This window comes from Anastrepha ludens, chromosome 3 (assembly GCF_028408465.1).
Source record: "Anastrepha ludens isolate Willacy chromosome 3, idAnaLude1.1, whole genome shotgun sequence".
NCBI classification, from domain to species: domain Eukaryota; kingdom Metazoa; phylum Arthropoda; class Insecta; order Diptera; family Tephritidae; genus Anastrepha; species Anastrepha ludens.
Window position 1 is genome coordinate 2,798,513 of NC_071499.1, and position 23,106 is coordinate 2,821,618.

At 38.1% G+C, this 23,106-nt stretch overlaps 1 protein-coding gene and 1 long non-coding RNA gene across 3 annotated transcripts in view; one reads left to right on the forward strand and one right to left on the reverse strand.

The window, feature by feature from the left end:
* Nucleotides 1–22,818, reverse strand: part of LOC128856825 (tyrosine-protein phosphatase non-receptor type 9) — a 50,394-nt gene extending 27,576 nt beyond the window's left edge. The window contains exons 1-3 of one of the 2 annotated variants that reach the window (XM_054092189.1): nucleotides 22,547–22,818; nucleotides 7,272–7,502; nucleotides 6,966–7,196 (exon numbers count right to left, since the gene is read on the reverse strand). In XM_054092189.1, the coding sequence (XP_053948164.1) occupies nucleotides 6,966–7,196; nucleotides 7,272–7,502; nucleotides 22,547–22,570 (486 nt within the window). In that variant the 5' untranslated portion in view covers nucleotides 22,571–22,818. Of the gene's footprint in view, nucleotides 1–6,965; nucleotides 7,197–7,271; nucleotides 7,503–8,550; nucleotides 8,683–22,546 lie in introns of those variants that run through there. The other variant, XM_054092188.1, reaches the window with a different exon arrangement.
* Nucleotides 8,971–11,854, forward strand: LOC128856829 (uncharacterized). Its single transcript, XR_008453868.1, has 4 exons — nucleotides 8,971–9,138; nucleotides 9,202–9,354; nucleotides 11,061–11,212; nucleotides 11,272–11,854. It is a non-coding gene; the product is annotated as an uncharacterized LOC128856829 (long non-coding RNA).
* Nucleotides 22,819–23,106: the final 288 nt, after the last annotated feature.

The window sequence follows — 23,106 nt, forward strand, 5'->3', positions numbered from 1 at the left end:
AAAAAGTAGCAGATATTGATGGAGTTGAACTTGGTCTCGTCACTTGGTTTGACAACAAAGTGGTAAATATTCTTTCAACCTATGTCGGATGTCACCCTATGTCAACGAAAAAACGGTACTGTAAAAGAGAGAAGAAGTATATTGAAATCAATTCTCCTAGGGCAGTTGGTGTATATAATTATTATATGGGTGGCGTTGATTTACTGGATTCTTTACTAGGCCTTATAGAATACAACTGAGGACAAAAAAATGGTATAAAAAGATTTTTTTTTCATATGATTGATATGCGCGTTGTCAATGCTTGGATTTTGTGGCGTCGAAAGTCAAAAGAATATATGCCATTGTTTGACTTCAAGCTTGCAATAGCTGAACATCTTTGCAAAGTTGGTAAATTGAAAAAACGAGGACGACCTATATCCACACCCTCAAACTCTCCATCGGCAAGTAGAGAAAATATACCTACCAGCAGTAAAAGAAGAAAGCGACAGGATTTCCCCTTGAGTTCTGTGCGGACGGACGGAATAGGCCATTTCCCGAAATGGATGAAAAACCGACAACTTTGTCAAAATGATTGCTCTTTTCGCTCATACACTTTTTGCGAAAAGTGCAACGTGTTCTTGTGCTACAACGACAAAAGGAACTGTTTTACAAGTTTCCACACCCAATAAATTTTTTTCCCAAAAATAACCCTAAACGCATATAAGGCCATATATGGCTTCATTTTTTCTTCCAAACCGCCAAGTGAATTTTTTAATTTTTGTTAAATACGCAATAAATTACCCTCAATCAACATAAATTTACGGTGTTTTATTTATTTTCATTATTTTAAACATGCCCACGCAGTAGAGGGTTAAAGATAACCATTTCAAATGTTAGCCGCAACTGCGCCGTTATTCGGCCATCCGTAAACACTAATTTTGAATGACTCGCTAGAGGACTTCGGTATGTATCTAGTGAATAATTGAAGCTGGGTTATCCACAAAGCTTTAAAGAAATATGGGCCTCCAGCCCATAGCCTGCACCAAACGATTGTGTTCAATGGATGTAATGATTGTTCTTAAATGGCTTCGGGTTGCTCTTCAGCCCAAATACGGTAATTTCACTTATTGATCTAGCTATTAAGCCGAAAATGGGACTCATCCTGCACACCATAAGTTGGCCTGAGCGCGCGATGAATACTTTTCACTTTGTTCATTTTATTTCATTTTAAAACTATCAGTATTGTTGGACCACCCTTTAACTGATGTAATTGCAATAAATTCAAATACTCATATGCGACTTTTCACAACAAATTTTTATCTGCTTTCAAAAGCGATATGGGGCGACATTAGGTATTGCAATTTTGTTATCTGGTGCGAGGTTATAAAATCAGGGAAAACTGTTACAGGTCAACCTTGTCGACACGAATTAATTGAAAATATATGTACATCCCAGATTGTCAAAAGAGGTCAGGCAATCCAAAGGGTTTATCCTAATGCTAATTGCACAATCATATCAGGCAAAGCCTGCTTAGTAAATGGTAGAGGCGCTTAGCTAGAAAGACTGCCCGATGAGGTTTACTCTCATTTCAGCAACGTGACATGTAATTGCAGTGTACGATTTCACATCTTACAATAAAGTGAAACAATTATTCTATGACGTGTTGCACTTTTAAGGTGAACAATTGGCCTGGCGAAACGATTGCAAATATGCACCTAGCAATGGTCAGTACTTTAAATGAAATATTTTTTTTTTCATTAAAAAAATTAGCATCATAGGCACATTTGAATGTACACCAGTTCGATTCAGAAACTATGCACTTGTTGTTGTAGCAGCTTAGAACATTAACCCGAACTTTTTGGAAATGATGATTTCGGTCTGCTTCTAAAAGGCTTGAAACGGCAACACCATTCGACAACCTAGTTCTATTTATCGATTGGCTGTGAATCTTATCAAGAAAAACAAAGTAAAATAAAAGCCACAACGCACAAAAACATGAATGAATTCCATGATTCAATTATTAAAGGTTTGCTCACTAGTGACATTCGAATTTTGACACTCCCTTACAAAAGGTTGTATTTAAGAAGGTGCATAAAAAGGAAAAAATTAAATCCTTTTTGGTAAAAATGGTAGCAAAATAGTATTTTGTTACTTAAATGGAAACAAACTGCGAACGGTTTAAAAAATAAATTTTAATTAATATTTGAATGTAAATAATGGTATAGATAGAAGTGATTAGCGGAAATTGCCAAGTCTAATATTAAAACAAGAAATTATTTCACATAATCCAAGATTTTATTTTGTGAATTAATTTTTAAATTTAAAACCAATCGCAACGTTTCGCCAATATGAAACTATTTTGTTAAAAATAAATAAATAATTGGCACGTACAATTCTGTTAGGTGTTTCGCCGAGATCCTCCTCCTATTTGTAGCGCGCGTTCCACAATTGGAAGCCGATTCCGGTAGATGCTTTTTATGAGAAGCTCTTTCATACTGGTACTGTGCTTTTCTAAACCTCCTCTGGACACTTCATCCATCCATAGGAAGGTGGGCTCATTGGAAACAAGTTCTGCCAACATTTTTATAATGAGATCTGCAATGTAATCGATTGCGTCGAGACTATCCAATTATTCTCACTGTCTTAACTCTTTGGGAAATGCTAGCTCTTTGCAAAACATGAATTCCTTCTAAATCAACACATCACAAGAAATAAAGCTTTGTAAATTCTCCACTCATCGATCTTGGATTACGTCGAATACTCTATCATGTCCTGACTAAAGCGATATGTATTCCATGTCATACTACCATAGTCCTGAACATACCGATGAAAACTCTTGAGCGAGTTGTTGCTCGTAAGGAGTCCATTTTGAAAAAGAAATGTTTTTTCTACAAATTTTACTTTTCCTCCACTTTTAGTCAAAATTTCTAGAGCTAGCAACCCAGTGTCTTGCTAAGGGAGCCGATTTGTCAAGAGGGAATGAGAAAGCTGCTTACTGAGCAAACCTTTTATTATTGAATCATGAATGAATTCATAGAAATATTTACGTACATATATAAGTATTTCCTTTGAATTTGCCTTCATTAAGAAAGTACTCGATTTTTTTTTATTATGCGCGTACGAGCAAAAAATAGATATACATAATATATAAATATATACAGCCTTGGCCAAAAGTATTGGACACCCCTCAAAAATACAACCAATTTTATATGGCTACCAAAGGGACCACCACAATGTATGACTAATCTTTAGCACAAAATTATCAAGCGGATATAAATAATTTCTTTTTATCGAAATGCCTAAAAAAGTGAACTTTGTTACGACAAAAGAGTGAGAATCCAAGTTTTAAGTGGGTAAGGGAAGTTTCAGGTTGAAATTGCCAATTTGGTGGGATGTTCGCCGTGCGCAGTCCAATGTGCTATTAAGCGATTCGCAGAGACAAAATCCCACCATAATAAATCGTTGTAGTCAAATGGGTTGGGGTTGATACGTGATTACCATTCGAAATCCAGAATTTCGTAGGTTCGAATCTCGGTAAAAGACCAAAATGATGGAAAAGTCTTTTCTAATAGTGGCCGCCCCTCGGCAGGCAAATACGGGAAGACCGAAAACTTATTGTATGAGCAAGTCTCACAAGGCTCTTTCAAAAATCCTCTTCTACTCTTGCAGCAGCCTTGTTCGAAGAAATATGAAAATCCGTTAGTTACCGAACAGCTAGAAGAGGGTTTTTAGAAGCAGGTTTAAAAGAATGCAAAAGTCGAAAGAAGCCGTGCCTTTCAGAAAAAAATCGGGAAACGAGTTTAGAATGGGATCGAAGGAAGATTGGTCGAATGTTCTGTGGTCTGATGAATCGAGCTTCGAGGGGGTTTAGTTTACATCATTAAAAAATATTAATAACCATAGCTGCTTACACAAATCTTATAAAACGATTTTTTCCTTACCCATGTACAGGTATTTGGAACACCTGGTGTGACGTTCGTGAGGTGACGGGTTCCCGAGGAATACCATCTATATTGTGTGGGGCTGAACCTGTATAGCTGCTGATGGTGTCGGCGAAATGTTCATTTGCGGGAGTCGCATGGCCAGTCAAAAGTACATAAAGGTACTAGAAACTGTACTTTAGCCTTCGTTAACGCGCATTTTCGGCGACACTAATTTGGTTGGAGTTCAATTCCAACAAGTCAGAGAGGTCCCAATCAGCGACTACGATGCATTTGTTTTGAGACAAAAACATTGTTTTGTTAGATTGGCCAGCACAGTCTCCAAATTTAAACGCCACAGAGCTGCGGGTCCATGTGGGCTATTTTAAAACGACGCGTAACAGCATAACATCGCAAACAGCCCTGAAAAAATGGTTTAATTCACGAGTGGAGCGCGATAAGCGAAATGTGCAAAGATTCTACGCAGCATGCCCCAGAGGATTGTTTATGTTATCAAATCAAAGGGTGGGCCTACGAAATATTAAAACTAATTCCTTTTATTTGTACGGATTTATTAATAAAAAATCATTACTTCACTTTTTAAAACGAAAAATTCAGTGAATAATGAGATTTTGACCAAGGCTGTATATAAATTTTCTCCCCGCGAGGGAGCAAAGGGGGCAGGAGAGCAAAAATACATATAATACAATAAAAAAATTTAAAATCGTTAAATCGTTTTTTTTTTTCTTTCTTATTAAGTTATTTGAAATGTGTTTTTTTTTTAACAACATAGATCGATTAAAAAACTGGCAACAGCGGCGAATAACTGGTATAAGCTAGTTTAAATCATTATTATGATTATTGAATTTCAAATATTATTCCTTTTGTGTGTGGGCTTTCCATTACTACCACGAAAAGTTTGCTTATAATGTTTAAGTCAGTCCGTTATAGGTATGAAATTATAATACTTTTTTTGATGAAGTAAGCTTTTCATTAATCATGTAAATTTAAAAAATATGGCGTATGGCGCAGAAACGTGGACTATGACAACATCCGATGAAGCGACGCTTGGGGTGTTTGAGAGAAAGACTCTGCGCAAGATTTTTGGACCTTTGCACGTTGGCAACGGGGAATATCGCAGGCGTTCCATCGCCTGAGCTGTATAAGCTTTACGACGACATAGACATAGCGCAGCGATTCAAGATCCCGCGGCTACGCTAGCTGGTTCATGTCGTCCGAATGGATACAAACGCTCCGGCTCTGAAAGTATTCGATGCGGTTGTTGTTGTTGTAGCAGTATCTTCGCCCTGTCAGTGTAGTGTAATTACCGGTCGTCTTCGTCTAGCTCATCTAACGGTAGGCCCAGGAAACTGGCTGTTTCGACGGGTTGGGTCCAGAGGGAGAGAGGTGTTAGATGAGTGGGTTTGATGGGGCATGTGAAAAGGTGGTTAGTGTCGTGCGGGGTGCCTTCACATGTTTTTTTTTATATTCGATGCGGTACCAGCTGGTGGTAGTAGAGGAATAGGAAGGCCTCCTCTGCGTTGGAAAGATCAGGTGGAGAAGGACTTGGCTTCACTTGGTATGTCCAATTGGCGCCGGTTAGCACGAGAAAGAAACTACTGGCACGCTTTTTTAAACTCGGCCAAAATCGCGTAAGCGGTTATCGCGCCAATTAAGAAGAAGAAGAAATATAAAAAAAAAAACTTTTCTATTTTCATTCGAAGTTGTCACTATTTGCTTCAAACGATTAAGCCTATTCAGCTTTTGCAGCACGCACGGTTTCCATGGATATTGTCGTCGCTGCTCGAAACAACGATTGTTTGAGACTCTCCGAATTCTGTGAGGCCTTCGACAGGCCATGTTCTCCAATTCTGACCACAAACTGTAGTCCAGTGGATTCAGATCTGGACTTCCAGACGGTCAATCTTCCACGGAACATTGTTTTTTAGCCACTGCTGGGTGATTTTTGCCTTATGAGCTGGAGCGGAATCTTGCTGAAAAATCCATCGCTCTCCGTTGAAGAGAGTTCTGCTCAACTACAGCACCACGCCTTCAAAGATATCCTCCCGGTACACTTTTGCCCCGGTCTTAACCCCCTTTTAGCAAAAATAAGATGTAATGCCTTTACAAGACACTCCCCACCAAACCATTACGGAGCCTGGGTGGAGGCCACGCTGAACCCTTGGAACAACAATTTTTGCGTGTAGAAGTTTTAGCATAGATTTTGAGTTTCGCTTATTAAAAACTTCGTCAATAGTGAAAATTTTCTCATCAGTGAAAAGAACATTTTCATGGCCGTTGACCGCGAGACACCGAAGAAACGGCTTGTATCTTTCATCATTATCAAGTGCGTTTTCTAAAAAATTGTTACAAATAGTTACAATTTCGCATGAAAAATTGCGCGATTTCGATTTTTTTACACTTATCAATTTTACGATAAAACAACATTTTCATAAATATTATGAATTACATAACCTTAGTTAATTATTTGCTGGGTTAATAAATAATTGCGTTATACATTTTTCTTCGACGATATTTCAGTACAATAAGCAAATATGGCCGTGAAAAAAAAACGTAATTTTATGCTTTGCCGAGGGTTCTATAGGAGCGCTAAGAAGTTGGGACTTTCATATTTAAAATGGTGGGTCCCTTGCTATTTCTAATGGGTTTGATTTGCGGTGCCACATCCCTTACTACTCACCCACCATTGAAATACACTGTGGTAGTAATGGAAAGTTGAGTCCTTTTTTTAATAACTGGTTGCCATTGTAAATGGTAATAAGTGACAGTCTTGCAAAATTTGGGATATGCTCGCAAGTTATCCTAGTTAGGAACTTAAATATATTTTATTGTTGGACTTTTATCACTGTAATTCCAAGTTCATATTCACCAAGGCACCTAAAGCATAGAGGTCGAGACGTTGCCTTCAGTGTAACATAATTAATTTAATTGAGGTCACAGTACGGAGTTTTAAATTATGTTTGAATACAGCGACTAAGTTAAATAAATAATTAATTTAAAGGTTTAATTTCATTTTTTTTTTTGTATTTATCATTCGACTCTTACCTTGAGCAATGTTAATATTTTTTGTGACAGGTCATAGTCAAAATTTGAGTATTTGGACCCACTCATATCGTATATGAAGATGAGACCCGCCTTTTGCGTTTCTGTATCCTGCAGCGCAGAGTCAAGTTGATATACAATTCCCTGTAACGTTATGGTGTGAGTAACACTTAGGGGGCTGTGTTTGCTCGCGGTGAAAAGGGCAATAGCAGCACCAGTAGTATCACGTGTAGGCTGCAATTACAAGCGATTTCAATTAGTTGTTATTGAAAAAAACGTTCGTTATAATTTATAAAAATTACTACTAACCAATATTGTGAACTTCCCAGTCTGTAGCTCTGAATACAATGGCTCCACATCAGGATTTATGTTGTAAAGACCTTCTCGAATCCGGATCTGCTCATGTTGTTCGTAAAGAGATACAGCTCTGTGCACATCGAATTTACGAGCATACAGAAACTTTACCGCTGTGGTGAGCGATATATTACGTCTAACACTCGATGACGACCCATTGCAGAGATCAATGAATTGTTTAACAGCCTGAAAATAAAAACATATTGCAAATGACTTTACTTTAGTAAATTGCGAACTAGTTCTCCATTTTCATCAGCTTTTATATTATTTTACAGTTTTTTTCTTATATTATATTTTTGGGCAAGAATTAAATAGATTCTTTTAGATGGTTACAATGAAATTCCGAATCTCTAAAAAATGTCACCTTTTAATTAATTATGACTTCACAAAAAAGCAAAGATGGCAGAAATCAAAAGAGTTTGTACCAAAAGTAGACGAATGGTAATTGAAACTTTATTTCTAAAAGTTTTGTAGGTTGTTTGTAGGTATGCATGTATGTGCATACATGAATATGCGCATAGATGTGTTACGACACACAAAAGCAACACTTGTGCTATGTGTGCATGTTTATGACTACATGAAAGAGCTCGAGGTGCTTAAGAAAGAATTCAAAGAAATCTTAAAAAGCAGAATAAACTGAAAAGAGGTAACAAAATCTTATTTATCAAATTCAAAAGAGCTTTGCAATAACTCTGAAACATATGTACATCATTGTATATGTAGTCATTTCCACACAATGGCCACGTCTTCAAAACTACATCACACAGGGCTAGCCAAACACAATTTCATGCACTTCTACCGCAACAAAAAACATTCAATTCCGTTCGAAGACGGCCTCAAAATACACAATTTTAAGGTACACGATTTAACAAACTTTCGAGAAATTAAATATACGAAATTGTAAAATGTTGATTTGAGAAGTTGTTTGCAAAACATTTTATTATTTTTCAGCGTTATTTTTTTGCATTATGTGTGAACAAAATTACATACTTTACGATATCTCTGTTTTCTAACTTCAAAAGCATCCGGTGCATTATCAACATAAAATGGTCACGTTCCTTGAATGTCTTCCAAATGTAGACCGACGAAAATGAAAGTTAAGTATAGCTTTTTCTTGAAGAGGATTTCTTAATGAGTTCAATTAGATGATCAGGGTCGTCACTACAAATTCACTTTTAAATTAATACTAAGAACACAAAATACCAGTCGAATTAAATATGCTAATGTGGTATACCTGTAGACTCTGCTCATGACTGATGTTATTTATAATCAAATACACCATTTTTGTTAATCTTTCGTCCACCAGAATTCAACTATCAGACCACTTTACCCATTTGGATGGAAATTTGTATAGTTTATCAGAAACCGGCAGCTTCATGACTGAAGCCGAATGCCACAACAACTTGTGGTTAAGCTCATTGACAGTCGCTCATGTAAAAAGCTATAAACAAATTCACATGCATACATATGGCGTATTCCGAGAAGATAAACACACAACAGCCATTTCCAGTGTATTGGCTTGATAAAATCTGAGTGTTGCTGGCAAGGCGGTGGCGACGCCCGAAGTTGATATTATTGTACTCTTCGATTGTTGCTGTAAATAGCTTCCCATTGAGTCACAATTCGCAGTAGCCACGTAACGGCATCATGCCAGAGCTTTTCCCGCAAAAAGGTGAAATAGCTAAATGTTTCTTGAAATATTGTTGTATGCACATAGTAGTTACGCCAGCGAAAGCAACAGGATGAATATATTTCTACTACACTCTAAAATCCTGCGATAATTTTAATCAATTGCCTTTGAATTTCATAATGAGCGATACATGTATGTATGTATAGCACACAAGTGACAATTTTAATAAAACAAGTTTTTATAATTTGTTTACAGAAACATTTTACAATGAAAATATAAACAGAGCAACTGAAACAGTTCAAAATACCATCTCTCTTAACTTTAACGGGTCCCCGTAAATGCTGTAGAAATAGGCAAGAACACAGCCCAACAAAGGGGGGAAGAGGTTCACTCAACAGTTTTAAGAAAGTAAGTATTCAAAGCAAAAGTAACATGCAATAAACAAAATATGTCTTAATAAATTTATATTATTTAAAAAAATTTCTTGTGGATGAGTTGAAGAATCAAGCAAAAAGTAGTCGCCCGCGGTAGTCGAATTGCTTTGAGCGTAATTTCCACTCGCAAACATAAATATATAAAAAAGAAGGGGATAAGGCAGGCAAACCGAGTGCAGTTCTGGCGTGTTCCGGAGGAGGCATAAAATTACAACCCTGAGTCTAAAGTATTTTTACAAAATAATTGTCTTGGAGTAGGGGTCGCCTTTTTACATTTTTCGCCACATCCTGAGCATTTACACACGGACCGTATAGAGTATGATGTATAGATGTTTTGTATCGAGGAGAACACTTTTTTGTTTCAAAGTTCAGTGACCTCAAACCCATTCACCTAACACCCCTCTCCCTCTGGATCCAACCCGTCGAAAAAACACGTTTCGTGGACCTATCGTTAGATGAGTTAGACAATGGCAACCGGTGTCTAAACCGCACTGGCACTTCCTAGTGAACTAGACTCCCCTTGGTTGGTCGGTATATAATAGGTATGCTTTTCTATGAATAGCAGTCCTTTTCCCTGCGCTCTTAGAAAACATTCTCTACATCCTGTAAAAATTAATTTACCTTTTCGGTAGCAAGGCCAATTATCTACAGGCAAAGACAGACACTAACGGAAGAAGTTTAAAGAATCACTCAAGTAATTGCGCTTAGGTATGGGCAAGTCTTTCCGATGCCATATAGAATCACTACTGGTCAGGCCAATCTTCATAGAAAAGCATGTACGGAAGTTTACATTGCAAAGCATTTAGTAACTGAGCAAGACTTCAGTAATTAAAAAAAATCTAAACATGAATGAAAGAGAAAAAGTTGATGTGTAGTTACAAATTACTTTTACCGCTAAGCCTTTATCACTTTTTGCCAGGTAGAGAGGTATAAATACACATATATACATAGATACATAAGTATTAGAAAAAGACAAGCACATTGATACTGTTCGAGTCGTGTTTGTGTGTATATTACATTTTGCTACTTTTAACTCACACCCGTTAAGTCAAGAGTTAGCTTCTTATGCGCAACTGGTCAACTGTTATTTTCTGCAGTCGGTCAACAGTCAAAACTGTGTTCAGATCAAAAACGTTGAGGTAATACTCCGATAGCTAAACAAACTTAATATAAGAAACCATACTTAACGTGTGCACATATGGATGTATGTACCTATGAGTGTATGTATGGATGCAGGTACGTATGTAAATACATATACCTAGGCATTTTTTTGCAATAACCGAAAATTAATTCATCATTCGCCCCGGTGATCAGGTGTTGCTCGTTTTTAGTGTAAATGCACTATGTGCATTATTGGCGGCCGCCGTAGCGGTGTGGGTTCCTGCGTGACTACCATTCGGTAGCGCCAGGGTTCGAAACCTCGGTCATGAAACACCGAATGATAGAAAAAGTTGTTCTAATAGCGGTCGCCCGTCAGTTTGCAATGAAAAACCTCCGAGAGCCTTTCAACCATGAAAAAGCTCCCCATAAAAACCATCTATCTTTCGAAGGCGGCATAAAACTGTAGGTCCCTCCAGACACCAATCACAATTTGGAATAGGTTGTAAGCACCGCTTATACATATATACTATATAAATATGTGTAATATTAATTTTTATTTAATACAATTAATACAAACAGTTGCTGACTTAGGGAGCAGTAACACTTAAAAGCAACTCACTAATGAAAGAAGTTATGCCTCACAAAAATATACAACACCTGTAACTCTTGCTGCTTTAATAGCTCCATGAGATCGTCAGAAATCAGAGCTAGAATGCGGACGTCACAGAAGGGTTTGCTTAAAATTATTGGAATTTTAAAACATCCCAAATTAATTGAAATGCAATTTTAGTTGTAGACGAACCTTTACTATATAAAAGAATACCTTGCGATGGCAATTGCTGCTTCTTGTACTCGTATCTTCGATCATTATTAACTTTGAAGGCAAGCAGCATAACTCGTGCGATAGTTAATTTCTGCAGATATACACTTTTTTCAACTGACCACAATAATCAAATGTCATATCATTTCACTACCGATCTATTTTCTAAAATACGTACTTAAGTATTTAGACAAAACGAAATGCTCAACTGTCTGCAGAAGCGGAAGATACTGTCGTTGCGAAACACGGACCATGAGCCTATCACAAACAAGATCGCTTACTATGAACGAGAACAACAAACCAGCTACTGAAATGATAGGGAAATGTGTGTTGCCAATACTTACATCGCTAACCATGGACAGATTATGTGCATGGTTGTATTCAGTTGCAGAAACTACAAGTGGTCCGGAGCGTGACATGAGTGCTTTTGTGATGGCATTGGAGGCTCTTAACTCTCTTCTTGAACAATTATTAACAAGTAGCATGGCTGTGCACGAGGTTACCAGATGAGCAGTTTCCATTCACTAAAATTGTAATTTATTGCTCGGAAATACTTTCCATGTTTTTTTGTTTTTTTTTTTTAATTTCCCGAATACCTAAAAAATGAATACGAAGTTACCGAGATGGTAAGCCTGATAAATTTGCAGAACAACAAATTGGAAAATGGAGCTAAATCTTGAAGTTAAAATTCTGTTTGTTTTGGCATTTTGTTGTTTTTTTTCGCTCTAAAAAGTAAATCAGAAAGTTTGCCGAATGCCGAATTGCAATTTTACCGAAACGGCCCGAAAACCCCATAATCATTTTACTAAGCAAGTAAAGAGGAGATGTTTCTGAGTTACAATCTACACTATAACTATAATTTTCATTTTATTGTTATTTTTTTTATATAGGATTTATTATGTAAGAATAGCTCAATCCTTGTAAAAATGGTCTATGGTTGTATGTTTGCCTTAAATAAATAAATGTAAATAAAATTTGTTTAATAAATATGACCACCTAGAATGAAATTGAAAATGCTTTACTGTTTTATTCAATTTCCAGTATTGCCGAGATTTTGCAACGAATTGGCACCGCTGACACAGAGAAAGCGAAGAGTACTCGTGAGATTTTATCATCTATGCACATCTCAGGCATATACATGCATACATATATACATAAAAATAATATTAGGCGACTGAAGCTTAATTGAATGCGAAGCTATGAGAGAAAGTATACCCGAGTTTTTGATTGTAGCCTCCCTGTAGGCAAAACGAAGCGATGAACTTCTACAAGTGCATACATAGGTAAGATGAAAGAAAAAGAAGAAAAGAAATACAAAGAAAACACTTTTTTGTTCAAAATTAGCTTTATTCATCAACGCAATTTTCAACAAGAAAAACGCAATTTTCAACTAGAAAAACGCAAACATTCCAACGCTGCTCTAAAATTTCAGTACCACTTTTGTAGAACGATTTATCTTTTGTATCAAAATAGGTCTATTTCAGCGATCCCCACAAGCATTTTTTAGGTCTGCGAACAGCCAGTAGTCGCTGGGAGCCACATCTGAGGAATACGGTGGATTTGGTAGTAATTCAAAGTTCAACTCTTTTAGTTTTGCCATTGTTTTGAATCATCAACACGTCTTACTTTTGGGCAACAGTGAACAAAAGCGGCACCCACTTTGAACAGAGCTTCCCCTGTTGCTGTCGACTTTCAAAGCAATAGGCCGACCGGTTCTGAACTATGCCTGTCTGGTCGCCCGGAACCAGTGATACGCAGTGGACGAAGCTTCAGACCTGCCAGAATACTGCCATTAGGACCGCGACAGGATGTCTCCTGATGTCCCCTATCCAACATTTACATGACGAAGCGCACATGCTCCCGGTTAAGGAGCACAACAAAATGCTCGGCAAGCAGTTTCTGCTTGGGTGTCACCGTAGGCCTCACCCATGCAGACACCTGCTCGAGCCTGAGCCACCTCCCAGGCACATCAGGAGACACTTCCTCAACTACGTGGACGAGATCCAGGACAAAACGGGCAGACCACTCCAGGATCAGACAGTATACAGACAGGCAATTAACGACATTCATCGGGAGACCCTTACCACCTTCTTAAGCTCCCGACCCCCGAATGCCGTTATCGGAGTCCAACCACCACCTATCGCAGACGAAGACCTCCAGCTTCCTCGAGAGTCCCGCGTAATCTTGGCACAATTACGTTCTGGATATTGTAGCAGGTTAAACTCCTACCTATCCAGAATCGACCCCGACATACTAAACATATGTCCAGCATGTGAAGGTACCCCGCACGACACTAACCACCTCTTCACATGCCCCATCAAACCTACTCATCTAACACCCCTCTCCCTCTGGACCCAACCCGTCGAAACTGCCAGTTTCCTGGGCCTACCGTTAGATGAGCTAGACGAAGACGACCGGTAATTACACTACACTGACAGGGCGAAGATACTGCTACAACAACAACAACAACAACAACAGAGCTTCCCCATAGTCAAATACTCATGAAATATAAAGCCAACGCGTTCTTTTGATGTCTTTACGATGTCAGCTAACTCGCGCAACTTTCGATTATTTAAAACGATTTGGTGGATTTATTTTATATTTTCTGGTGTTACCGCCTCTTTTGGACGTCCACGGCGTTATGCATTATCGGTGTCTCTACGACTACGTTTGAAATCAGAAAACCATAGTTTTATTTATTTTTTTTTTTTGATAGAGCGGAGTCCCATAACACTTTTCGAGCTATTGCTTCACTTGAACGATATTTTTTCCATCCGGAAGCAGTGGAAAATTAATCCACAAAATTATTTTTGTTCCATTGTTTTGAAAATAACAAAAGTAGCGTCACTCTTAGCACAATAACTCAAGAACTAATGCCATCTATGTCTTAGGCCCGGGACTTTTCAGTAATTGTGTTACGTCAATCATATTTAACAATTATGAACTAAACATCTGCAGTAGTGCGTAATGGTCAAATTAAAAAGATTTCCCTCACTCCATATCATTTTTTTATTCAGTAAAAAATGACTAATTTTGGGTTCCTTGTATACATTAACACCATCACACTTTGTTTACTTTTACCTCTAGATCGAGTATTTATTTGAATTAAAAAAAAAATTTTTTTTAATATAAATAGATGCGCAACTAAGTTCTCGCCGTTTTTTTGTTTTTTTGATGAAAATACAACTTTATTCTGAAAAAATGGTTAGAAGTGGTTTTTTTTTTCGAATAAAAGAAAAATCAACACTTCCCGCAAATGACGATTATTCGGCACAAAATTAGACATTTTCACAAAACCAAAAGTATCATATATGATACAAAAAAAAATCACAAATTGGTTTATGACGTTTGGGTTATGTTACAATCGACTAGCACACACTGCTGGCGGCATCTATTGACAAACAGTGGGAATTTAGTTGCGCACCCAATTAAAAAAAAAAACCTCGGAGAAGAATTCGTTGTACCGAGAACCTTAATATGATTTTCGTGAAAATATTTTTCAAGTACTTATCTTAATTAAGCAATGAGTAGTATGTTAGGACTCAATTATGGACATCTTACTTATTTGACACCTAAAGCCAACAAATTTGACTTTGTAGCATAGTGTTACACAATTATTTTACTACATCTATTCTGTATGACATGGACTTGAGTTTTTACAAAGCGTGGACAATACGATCTACAATACAATCCAAATGGACTACAGCATCTTATGGCTAAATATGCCCTCAGGCATTATTATACAATTATATTTCTGAACATTCATTTTGTAAAGCCAGTTTGATAAACGAAAGAAGAAACATTCTTATTTGAATAAAAGTCGCATAACAATGCATTTATACAAAACCTAGAGGCATAAAGTTAACGCCCTCATGTCAAGTATACAACACTGGTATTCAGTACTTAAATAACAACATTTATGCAGACACCACAAGAAATTCACTTACAAAAAATAAAAATAAAATACTATACTAAAGTTAATAATAATAAAAATAATTTAAATAATAATATTTAGTACCATAGACAACTAAATAAAACTGAGTTGATAGTAAATAAATCAACAAAATTGGATTGGAAATAACAGCTTTCTCCTATTATATAAGTTTTAAATATTATATATTTAAGTTTTCTGTTAACCCAGATCTATCTTAAAGATGGTTTATGTCACTTCACCAAAAACAATGGAAGCTTTAAATTATAATTAAATGGTGTGTTGTCCAATAGCCAGGAAAAGTTTAGTTCTTATTGGTTTCGAGGCCACAGCCTCTCTAGTCAATGCATTCGTTAGCTCGAATATGAATATGATTGCGCGTCCCTAATAAGTTGAACCTTTCAATACATTCCAAGACTATTGAGGACTAAAACTCAAAGAGAGAAAGGCTCTGAATGCAGACTAATAGCAGCTCAAAATGGTCATCCGCTATTTCGGAGGTTTATTTTCAGATTATTCTTTGCACATAAACAGACATAGGCAGGCATACTGATCCGCCTGAAAGATGCTTGGGATCTGCACTGACAGATTCTTTAGGTCAAATGTCCCAGTGCATGTGCCTTCGATGTTGTTGTTGTGGACTAGTACAGAGCACAATCTGGGATATTCTTCTCAAAAGTAGATATGTTCCAGTTTGCTGTTGTTGTTGTTGTTTTTAACAGCATAGGTAGCCCTGTCAGTGTAAGTATATCCTCGGTCGTCTTCGTCTAGCTCATCTAAGGGTAGGCCCAGGAAACATGCTGTTTCGACAGGTTGGGTCCAGAGGGAGAGAGGGGTTAGATGAGTCGGTTTGAGGGGGCATGTGAAGAGGTGGTTAGTGTCGTGCGGGGTACCTTCACATGCCGGACATGTGTTTGGTATGTCGGGGTCGACTCTGGATATGTAGGAGTTTAACCTGCTACAATATCCAGAACGTAATTGTGCCAATGTTACACGAGTCTCACGGGGAAGCTGGAGCTCTTCATTTGCGATAGGTGGTGGTTGGACTCCAATTACGGCATCCACAGGACGGGAGTTCATGAAGGTGGTAACGGTCTCCCGGTGAATGTCGTTTATTGACTGTCTAAATACTGTCCGGTCCAGTAGGTTTCGGTCAGTTTTGTTCTGGAGTTCGTCAGCGTAGTCTAGGAGGGGTCTCCTGACGTGCCTGGGAGGCGGCTCAGGCTCAAGCAGGTGTCTGCAGGGGTGAAACCTGCGGTAACATCCCAGCATGAACTGCTTGCTGAGCAGTTTGTTGTGCTCCGCTACAGGGAGCATTTGTGCCTCGTTGTGAAGATGTTGGATGGGTGACATCAGGAGGCACCCGGTCGCTGTCCGAATGGCGGTATTTTGACATGTCTGTAGCTTTGTCCACTGCGAATCACTAGTTCCAGGCGACCAGACAGGCGCAGCATAGTTTAGAACCGGCCGGCCAATTGCCTTAAATGTCGAAAGTAACAGTTCTTTGTCTTTGCCCCAAGTGATGCCGGCCAGCGATTTGAGGACCTTGTTGCGATTTTGGACTTTTGTGGCAATTGCGGTTGTATGCGCAGAGAAGGAGAGCAAGCTGTCAAAGGTTACACCCAAAATTTTGGGGTTATTTACAGTCGGAATTGGTGTGTCGTCGACTTTTACCTTAAGGGACAGCTTGACCTCCTTTGTCCAGGTGGTGAAAAGGGTCGCCATGGACTTGGTGGGAGAAAGTTGGAGATTCCTCGCAGTGAAAAAGCGAGAAAGTTTGCCTTATTGTCCGGTTCAATTCTAAACCTATTTTTCAAAATTCCAAACCTTTCATTCTCCATTTTACCTCTGGCTATAATTACATCATATGTATATCCTTGACAGCGGATTAGAAATCAGCAGATGTAGTCAATCATCAACGACTACTGCAGGCACCCTTTTTCGTGTTTAATTGTACTCGTATTATGCTCTCCACCGCTGCGATCTCAACTACCCGGTATCGTGCGATAGACACACTGCCTTATGTGAAGCGATGTCAATAGTACATCGCCAAATAATTAGACAAAAACAGTGCTATATAACCTCTATGAACCCAACAGGGTCGCTAACAGCTAAAAATCGAGAACATCATTCCCTCATCACAGTGAAACTTGGGAAGCTTAGTGTAATAGTAAGGGGTTGCAATTGCAGCAAAATGTTGGTGAAATAATATAAAAATAATTGAAAGAAATCTATTTAGGCATTTTACGTAACCATTTGAAACGAAGTGTGGAAAAACTTGGACTTACTTATTCAGAAAATCTAAAAAAAATTTTATTCAAATTACACCAAGCTAATAATCCCAAGCACAGGTCTTACATATGCAGGCCTTGGTTGATATATAATTGCTCTAAAGTGATAGATAATCCTGCTCAATGCCCAGATATCAACTCCATTATCAAATATCAAACTTTATGTCCGCAATTGAAAAATAAAGTAACAAAAATATTCCCTACATTCAAAAACAACTTGATAAATGCAACAAAGAGGCAAGAAAAGATTCTACAGGAATATGACCTAAAAAACTAATTTGATCAATGCGCAGGAGGTTACAATCGGCAATGAATGTTGCAGGTGGTGACACGAAATCTATACTAATATTATAAAGAGGAAAACTTTGTTTGTTTGTAATGAATAGGCTCAAAAACTACTAGACCGATTTTAAAAATTCTTTCACCATTCGAAAGCTACATCATCCACGAGTAACATGGATTATATTTTATTTTGGAAATAGGGCTCGAGATATAGGTCAAAACGTGGACCCGGGTAACCTTCGGATGTGTATGTACAATATGGGTATCAAATGGAAGCTGTTGCTGAATGCTTTAGTCCAGAGTATTTTTCACGCCGCTCCGTGACTAGGGTCTCGAGATAGAGACCAAAACGTGGACCCTAGAATGTGTTTGTACAATATGGATATCAAATTGAAGCTGTTGGTGAATGCTTTAGTACAGAGTATTTTTCATGCCGCTCCGTGACTGGGGTCTCGAGATATAGGTCAAAACGTGGGCCCGGGTAACCTTCGGACGTGTATGTACAATATGGGTATCAAATGAAAGCTGTTGATAAGTGCTTTAATACGGGGTAATTTTCATACCTATTGATGACTAGGGTCTGGAAATATATGCCAAAACGTGGACCCGCCGTGTCTTTGCACCGAATTAAACCAAACTTACGCACATTGTTAAGTAAGTATTGAAAATGGGTTTCGTAAAGTTTGGTTGTAATTCGGAGCACTGGCAACGGGTACAGCGTTCTTTTGAACCAGCCATAATGTCGCTTACTTTTTTAACGCTTGGGGCGGAACTGAACTGTCAAATTGACAGTGTGAGTTACAATGTGTCAATATTTCTTTCTGATTTGGATGCCATAAGGAAAAAACGTAAGTGCAACATGTAAAAATTGTTTGTGAATTTTTTTGGAGTGGATTTTGGAACAGTGAATAATTTCTTACGAAATTTGAGAATTTAATGTGAAATCCGAATGAAATTATGTGTTCGTGGAAAAAAATTTTTTTTTCGTTTTTTTTTTTTTTTGAAAAATATAAATGGATAATGGTTAAAAAAGCTCCAATGCTTAATAAAACATATAAATTGAAACGAAAAATTCATGGATGATCAGGAAAAAAGACGATTGTTTATTCATATGCGTTGATTTGGAATTTAAAAACAATCTTCTCTTTTCCTGATTTTCAATATATATTTTATAGTTACTCAAAAACAAATAGAAAAACAAAAAATATTGTTTATGCCAAAGCGCTTGAATAAAGAATAAAGAAATAAATAATATAAAAATCATATATTTTCTGTTCTAAACCATATCTATTCTATTTTAGTGTGCCCAGCGAAGGGGGCCGGGTTTGCTAGTATTAACATAAAAATAGTCATGTACATTTATTTAATGTTGTTGTTGTTGTAGCAGTATCTTCGCCCTGTCAGTGTAGTGTAATTACCGGTCGTCTTCGTCTAGCTCATCTAACGGTAGGCCCAGGAAACTGGCAGTTTCGACGGGTTGGGTCCAGAGAGAGAGGGGTGTTAGATGGGTGGGTTTGATGGGTCATGTGAAAAGGTGGTTAGTGTCGTACGGGGTGCCTTCACATGCTGGACATATGTTTAGTATGTCGGGGTCGATTCTGGATAGGTAGGAGTTTAACCTGCTACAGTATCCAGAACGTAATTGTGCCAAGGTTACACGAGTCTCACGGGGAAGCTGGAGCTCTTCGTCTGCGATAGGTGGTGGTTGGACTCCGATAACGGCATTCGGGGGTCGGGAGCTTAAGAAGGTGGTAAGGGTCTCCCGATGGATGTCGTTAATGGCCTGTCTGTATACTGTCTGATCCTGGAGTGGTCTGCCCGTTTTGTCCTGGATCTCGTCCACGTAGTTGAGGAAGTGTCTCCTGATGTGCCTGGGAGGTGGCTCAGGCTCGAGCAGGTGTCTGCATGGGTGAGGCCTACGGTGACACCCTATCAGAAACTGCTTGCCGAGCATTTTGTTGTGCTCCTTAACAGGGAGCATGTTAGCCTCGTCGTGTAAGTGTTGAATTGGGTACATCAGGAGACATCCTGTCGCGGTCCTAATGGCAGTATTTTGGCAGGTCTGGAGCTTCGTCCACTGCGTATCACTGGTTCCAGGCAACCAGACAGGCGCGGCATAGTTGAGAACCGGCCGGCCTATTGCTTGGAAAGTCGACAGCAACATTTCTTTGTCTTTGCCCCAAGTGCTGCCGGCGAGCGACTTGAGTACCTTGTTGCGATTCTGTACTCTCGCTGAAATAGCGGTTGTGTGCGCTGAGAAGGAGAGCAAGCTGTCGAAGGTGACTCCCAGAATTCTGGGGTTATTAACCGTCGGTATTGGGGTATCATCGACGTACACCTGAAGTGGCAGCTTGACCTCCTTTGTCCAGGTGGTAAAAAGCGTCGCCGTGGATTTAGTGGGAGAAAGTTTTAAGTTTCTCGCAGTGAAGAAGCGAGAAAGCGGGCGAAGTAGTCGTTTACTTTAGAGCAAAGGCCATCAATGTCATTGCCCGACGCCATTATCGTGCAGTCGTCGGCGTATGAGACCAGTGAGACTCCCTCTGGTGGCTGGGGGAGTTTCGATATATAGATATTAAAAAGCAAGGGTGAAAGGACACCACCCTGCGGTAATCCTTGCTTTATTTTTCTCTGTTTGGAAGCTTGGTCTCGAAATATCACCGATGAGTGACGACCACTCAGGTAGTTCGCGGTCCACCTCTTCAGCCCTGGCGGGAGTGTCGTCTGTAAAATGTCATCTAGTAGCGTGGCGTGGCTGACTGTATCGAAAGCCTTTTGTAGGTCCAACGCTACTAGGACAGTTCTCTCGCAGGGGCGGTTTTGGTTTAGTCCGCGGTTTACCTGGGTGTTTATGACGGTGAGTGCCGTGGTGGTGCTGTGCACTCTACGGAAACCATGCTCGTGTGGGGCTGGAGTCAGGTGTTCTGTGAGGAGTGGGAGTAGAAGGGCTTCAAATGTCTTCACTACTGGGGAAAGGAGAGTTATCGGACGATAAGACTCCCCTTGGTTGGCGGTACAGTATACTAGCCGTGTCTAGTGTACCGTATTTTACATTTATTTAATCTTTTATTTTGTTTATATGTGAAAGAAATTTTAAGACAGCGCCGAATATAACATCTTTTTTTTTAAAATCATTTTAAATAAATAATTAATTATCTTGTTTTTTCATATATGGCGGAAAAATAGGATAAGTTGGTTTTGTTATTCTATAAAAATAAATAAAGAAATTCGGGCATTACTTTCGTAATCCATTTGAAAAAATTTTCATTGTCAAATATTTTCATATGAAAAAAACTATGTAAATATCAGCGGTTTATAGTTATGGCACCATTAAGGTAAGACAACAAGTACCGTTGTGCCTAAGGCCACGGTTATGGTTATGACGTTGTGGGTTGACACCTCTAATTTAACCTTTAAAATTACAGAAAATGTTAAGTCTGGTTCGGTTTAATATAATGCAAACATCGACAATTTTAGGCAAATTATAATGATTTATTTAATCAAGCTTGGTGGAGATGTTAGGGAGTGATTCAGGAACAACATTTATAACTCAATATTCTGGAAATAATAGTTTTCCAAATATTTGCCTTATATAAAAGCTATTATATTATTTTAACTTGTATTCGAAATATTTCTATGAAAATTAAAAGCAAATGCATTTAGCAATATCATCACTTTCCAATTTTAAACGAGAATAGCAATTCATTGGAAGCGATAACAGCATTGTGATGCCGGATGCCTGCAAGCTAAAATAAAAATATGAACAGAAATGGAGTACATATTTCAGTTCAGTATTGATGATGGGGATGGGGGTTATTGTGCCTCCTTACTACACACACACACACACATGACGTTTAAATGTTTGGTTTAATGGTTTTAACGTGGAAAGTACTTATACGCAAAAATCTAAAATCGGTAATTATCTAGTATACAGCCGGAGGGCCAAAATTTATCAAAATGTTTCGATGTGGGTACCAAAAACCGCGATTAAGTTAAGTCAATTTAAGTTGTTTTACCAAACCACCAAAGATATGTATGAATCTTAGCATCCATATGTATGTCATATATACATATGTTTTTCAAGCAGAACTTTATAAACACTTCAGCTGTTTTATTTGCAGAAAAAACTTGCGAACGTAAATCAGAGCACGCAGAGAACGTTTTCAGAGTATACGTTAAGTATACCTCAACCAGCCTCAACGTTCTCTGCTCTGCGTTTACTGAAATAAACAAAAATGAAAACAAAATATAGAGGAAGTGGAACACAAAAATTTAGCAAACATGCACACACAAACATGAGTACATATGTAAACATACAATGTATATACACGTGCATTGCAACAATAATGCATAATTCAATTGATGAACTACGAGAATAACTCATAACTTGTAGAATGAAAGGTGCGGAAGTAATTGAACCCTAATTCCCTTACATGTTTTCTATTACAGTGTATAATGCAATGAATTGCAATATTAGCTCCCGTCAACGATTTATCTTAAAATAGCAACTAAACCACTGTGTCGTTCAATGTTATGTGCTGGAATTTCGAACTTCGTAACTCGGCATTTTAATCAGATAGAACACTTTAATATCATATTTTGTACAGATTAAGCACTTCAAAAAATTCCCTGAATCATCATATGACGTGATTACTTTAAAGTGTAACACAATTCACTTCTTTGAATATATCTTAATATCTGCATTCACGTATTCAAATGCAATTCGACCATAGATTTTACTTACAAACTCTTGATCATCCGACGCCATTTTGAACTAGTGTAATTCTGACGTGACTCCAGTTCTTTCAATTCTCGCTTTGCCGTCCAAACAGGGTTGCTCACAGAAGAATTCCGGAAACTTGTACTAATACTTATACTACTAGTCATTAAATTGGCTACTCAATTACAATATTATTTTCTGAGATGCACATCTTAAAAATATATGAGCATAGCTCTGCGCGTTTGTACAAAACAATCCGCACTTTACACAAAACTATTCGGACGAGAAAGCTTGTAAAAGAAATGTCAGAGAACGTACGTTCTCTGGATACAATCATAAAGAATTAGCAAAGAAAGCGAAAATGAACAAAAACATTGAATTGTCTTAATCTATTACATTATGGTAGTGGTGCCACTGCGTAAAATATCCTCAGTTAATTCAAAAATTTTAACATAGTGAGCAGAATATTGTGAGTTTATGTAGATTCTTCATATGTATTTTAATATCAATAAAATGTTTGTATGTTTACTTAAAAAAGCTCACCTAAATTTCCTGTATTGCAAAATGAGATACAAAACGCTGCT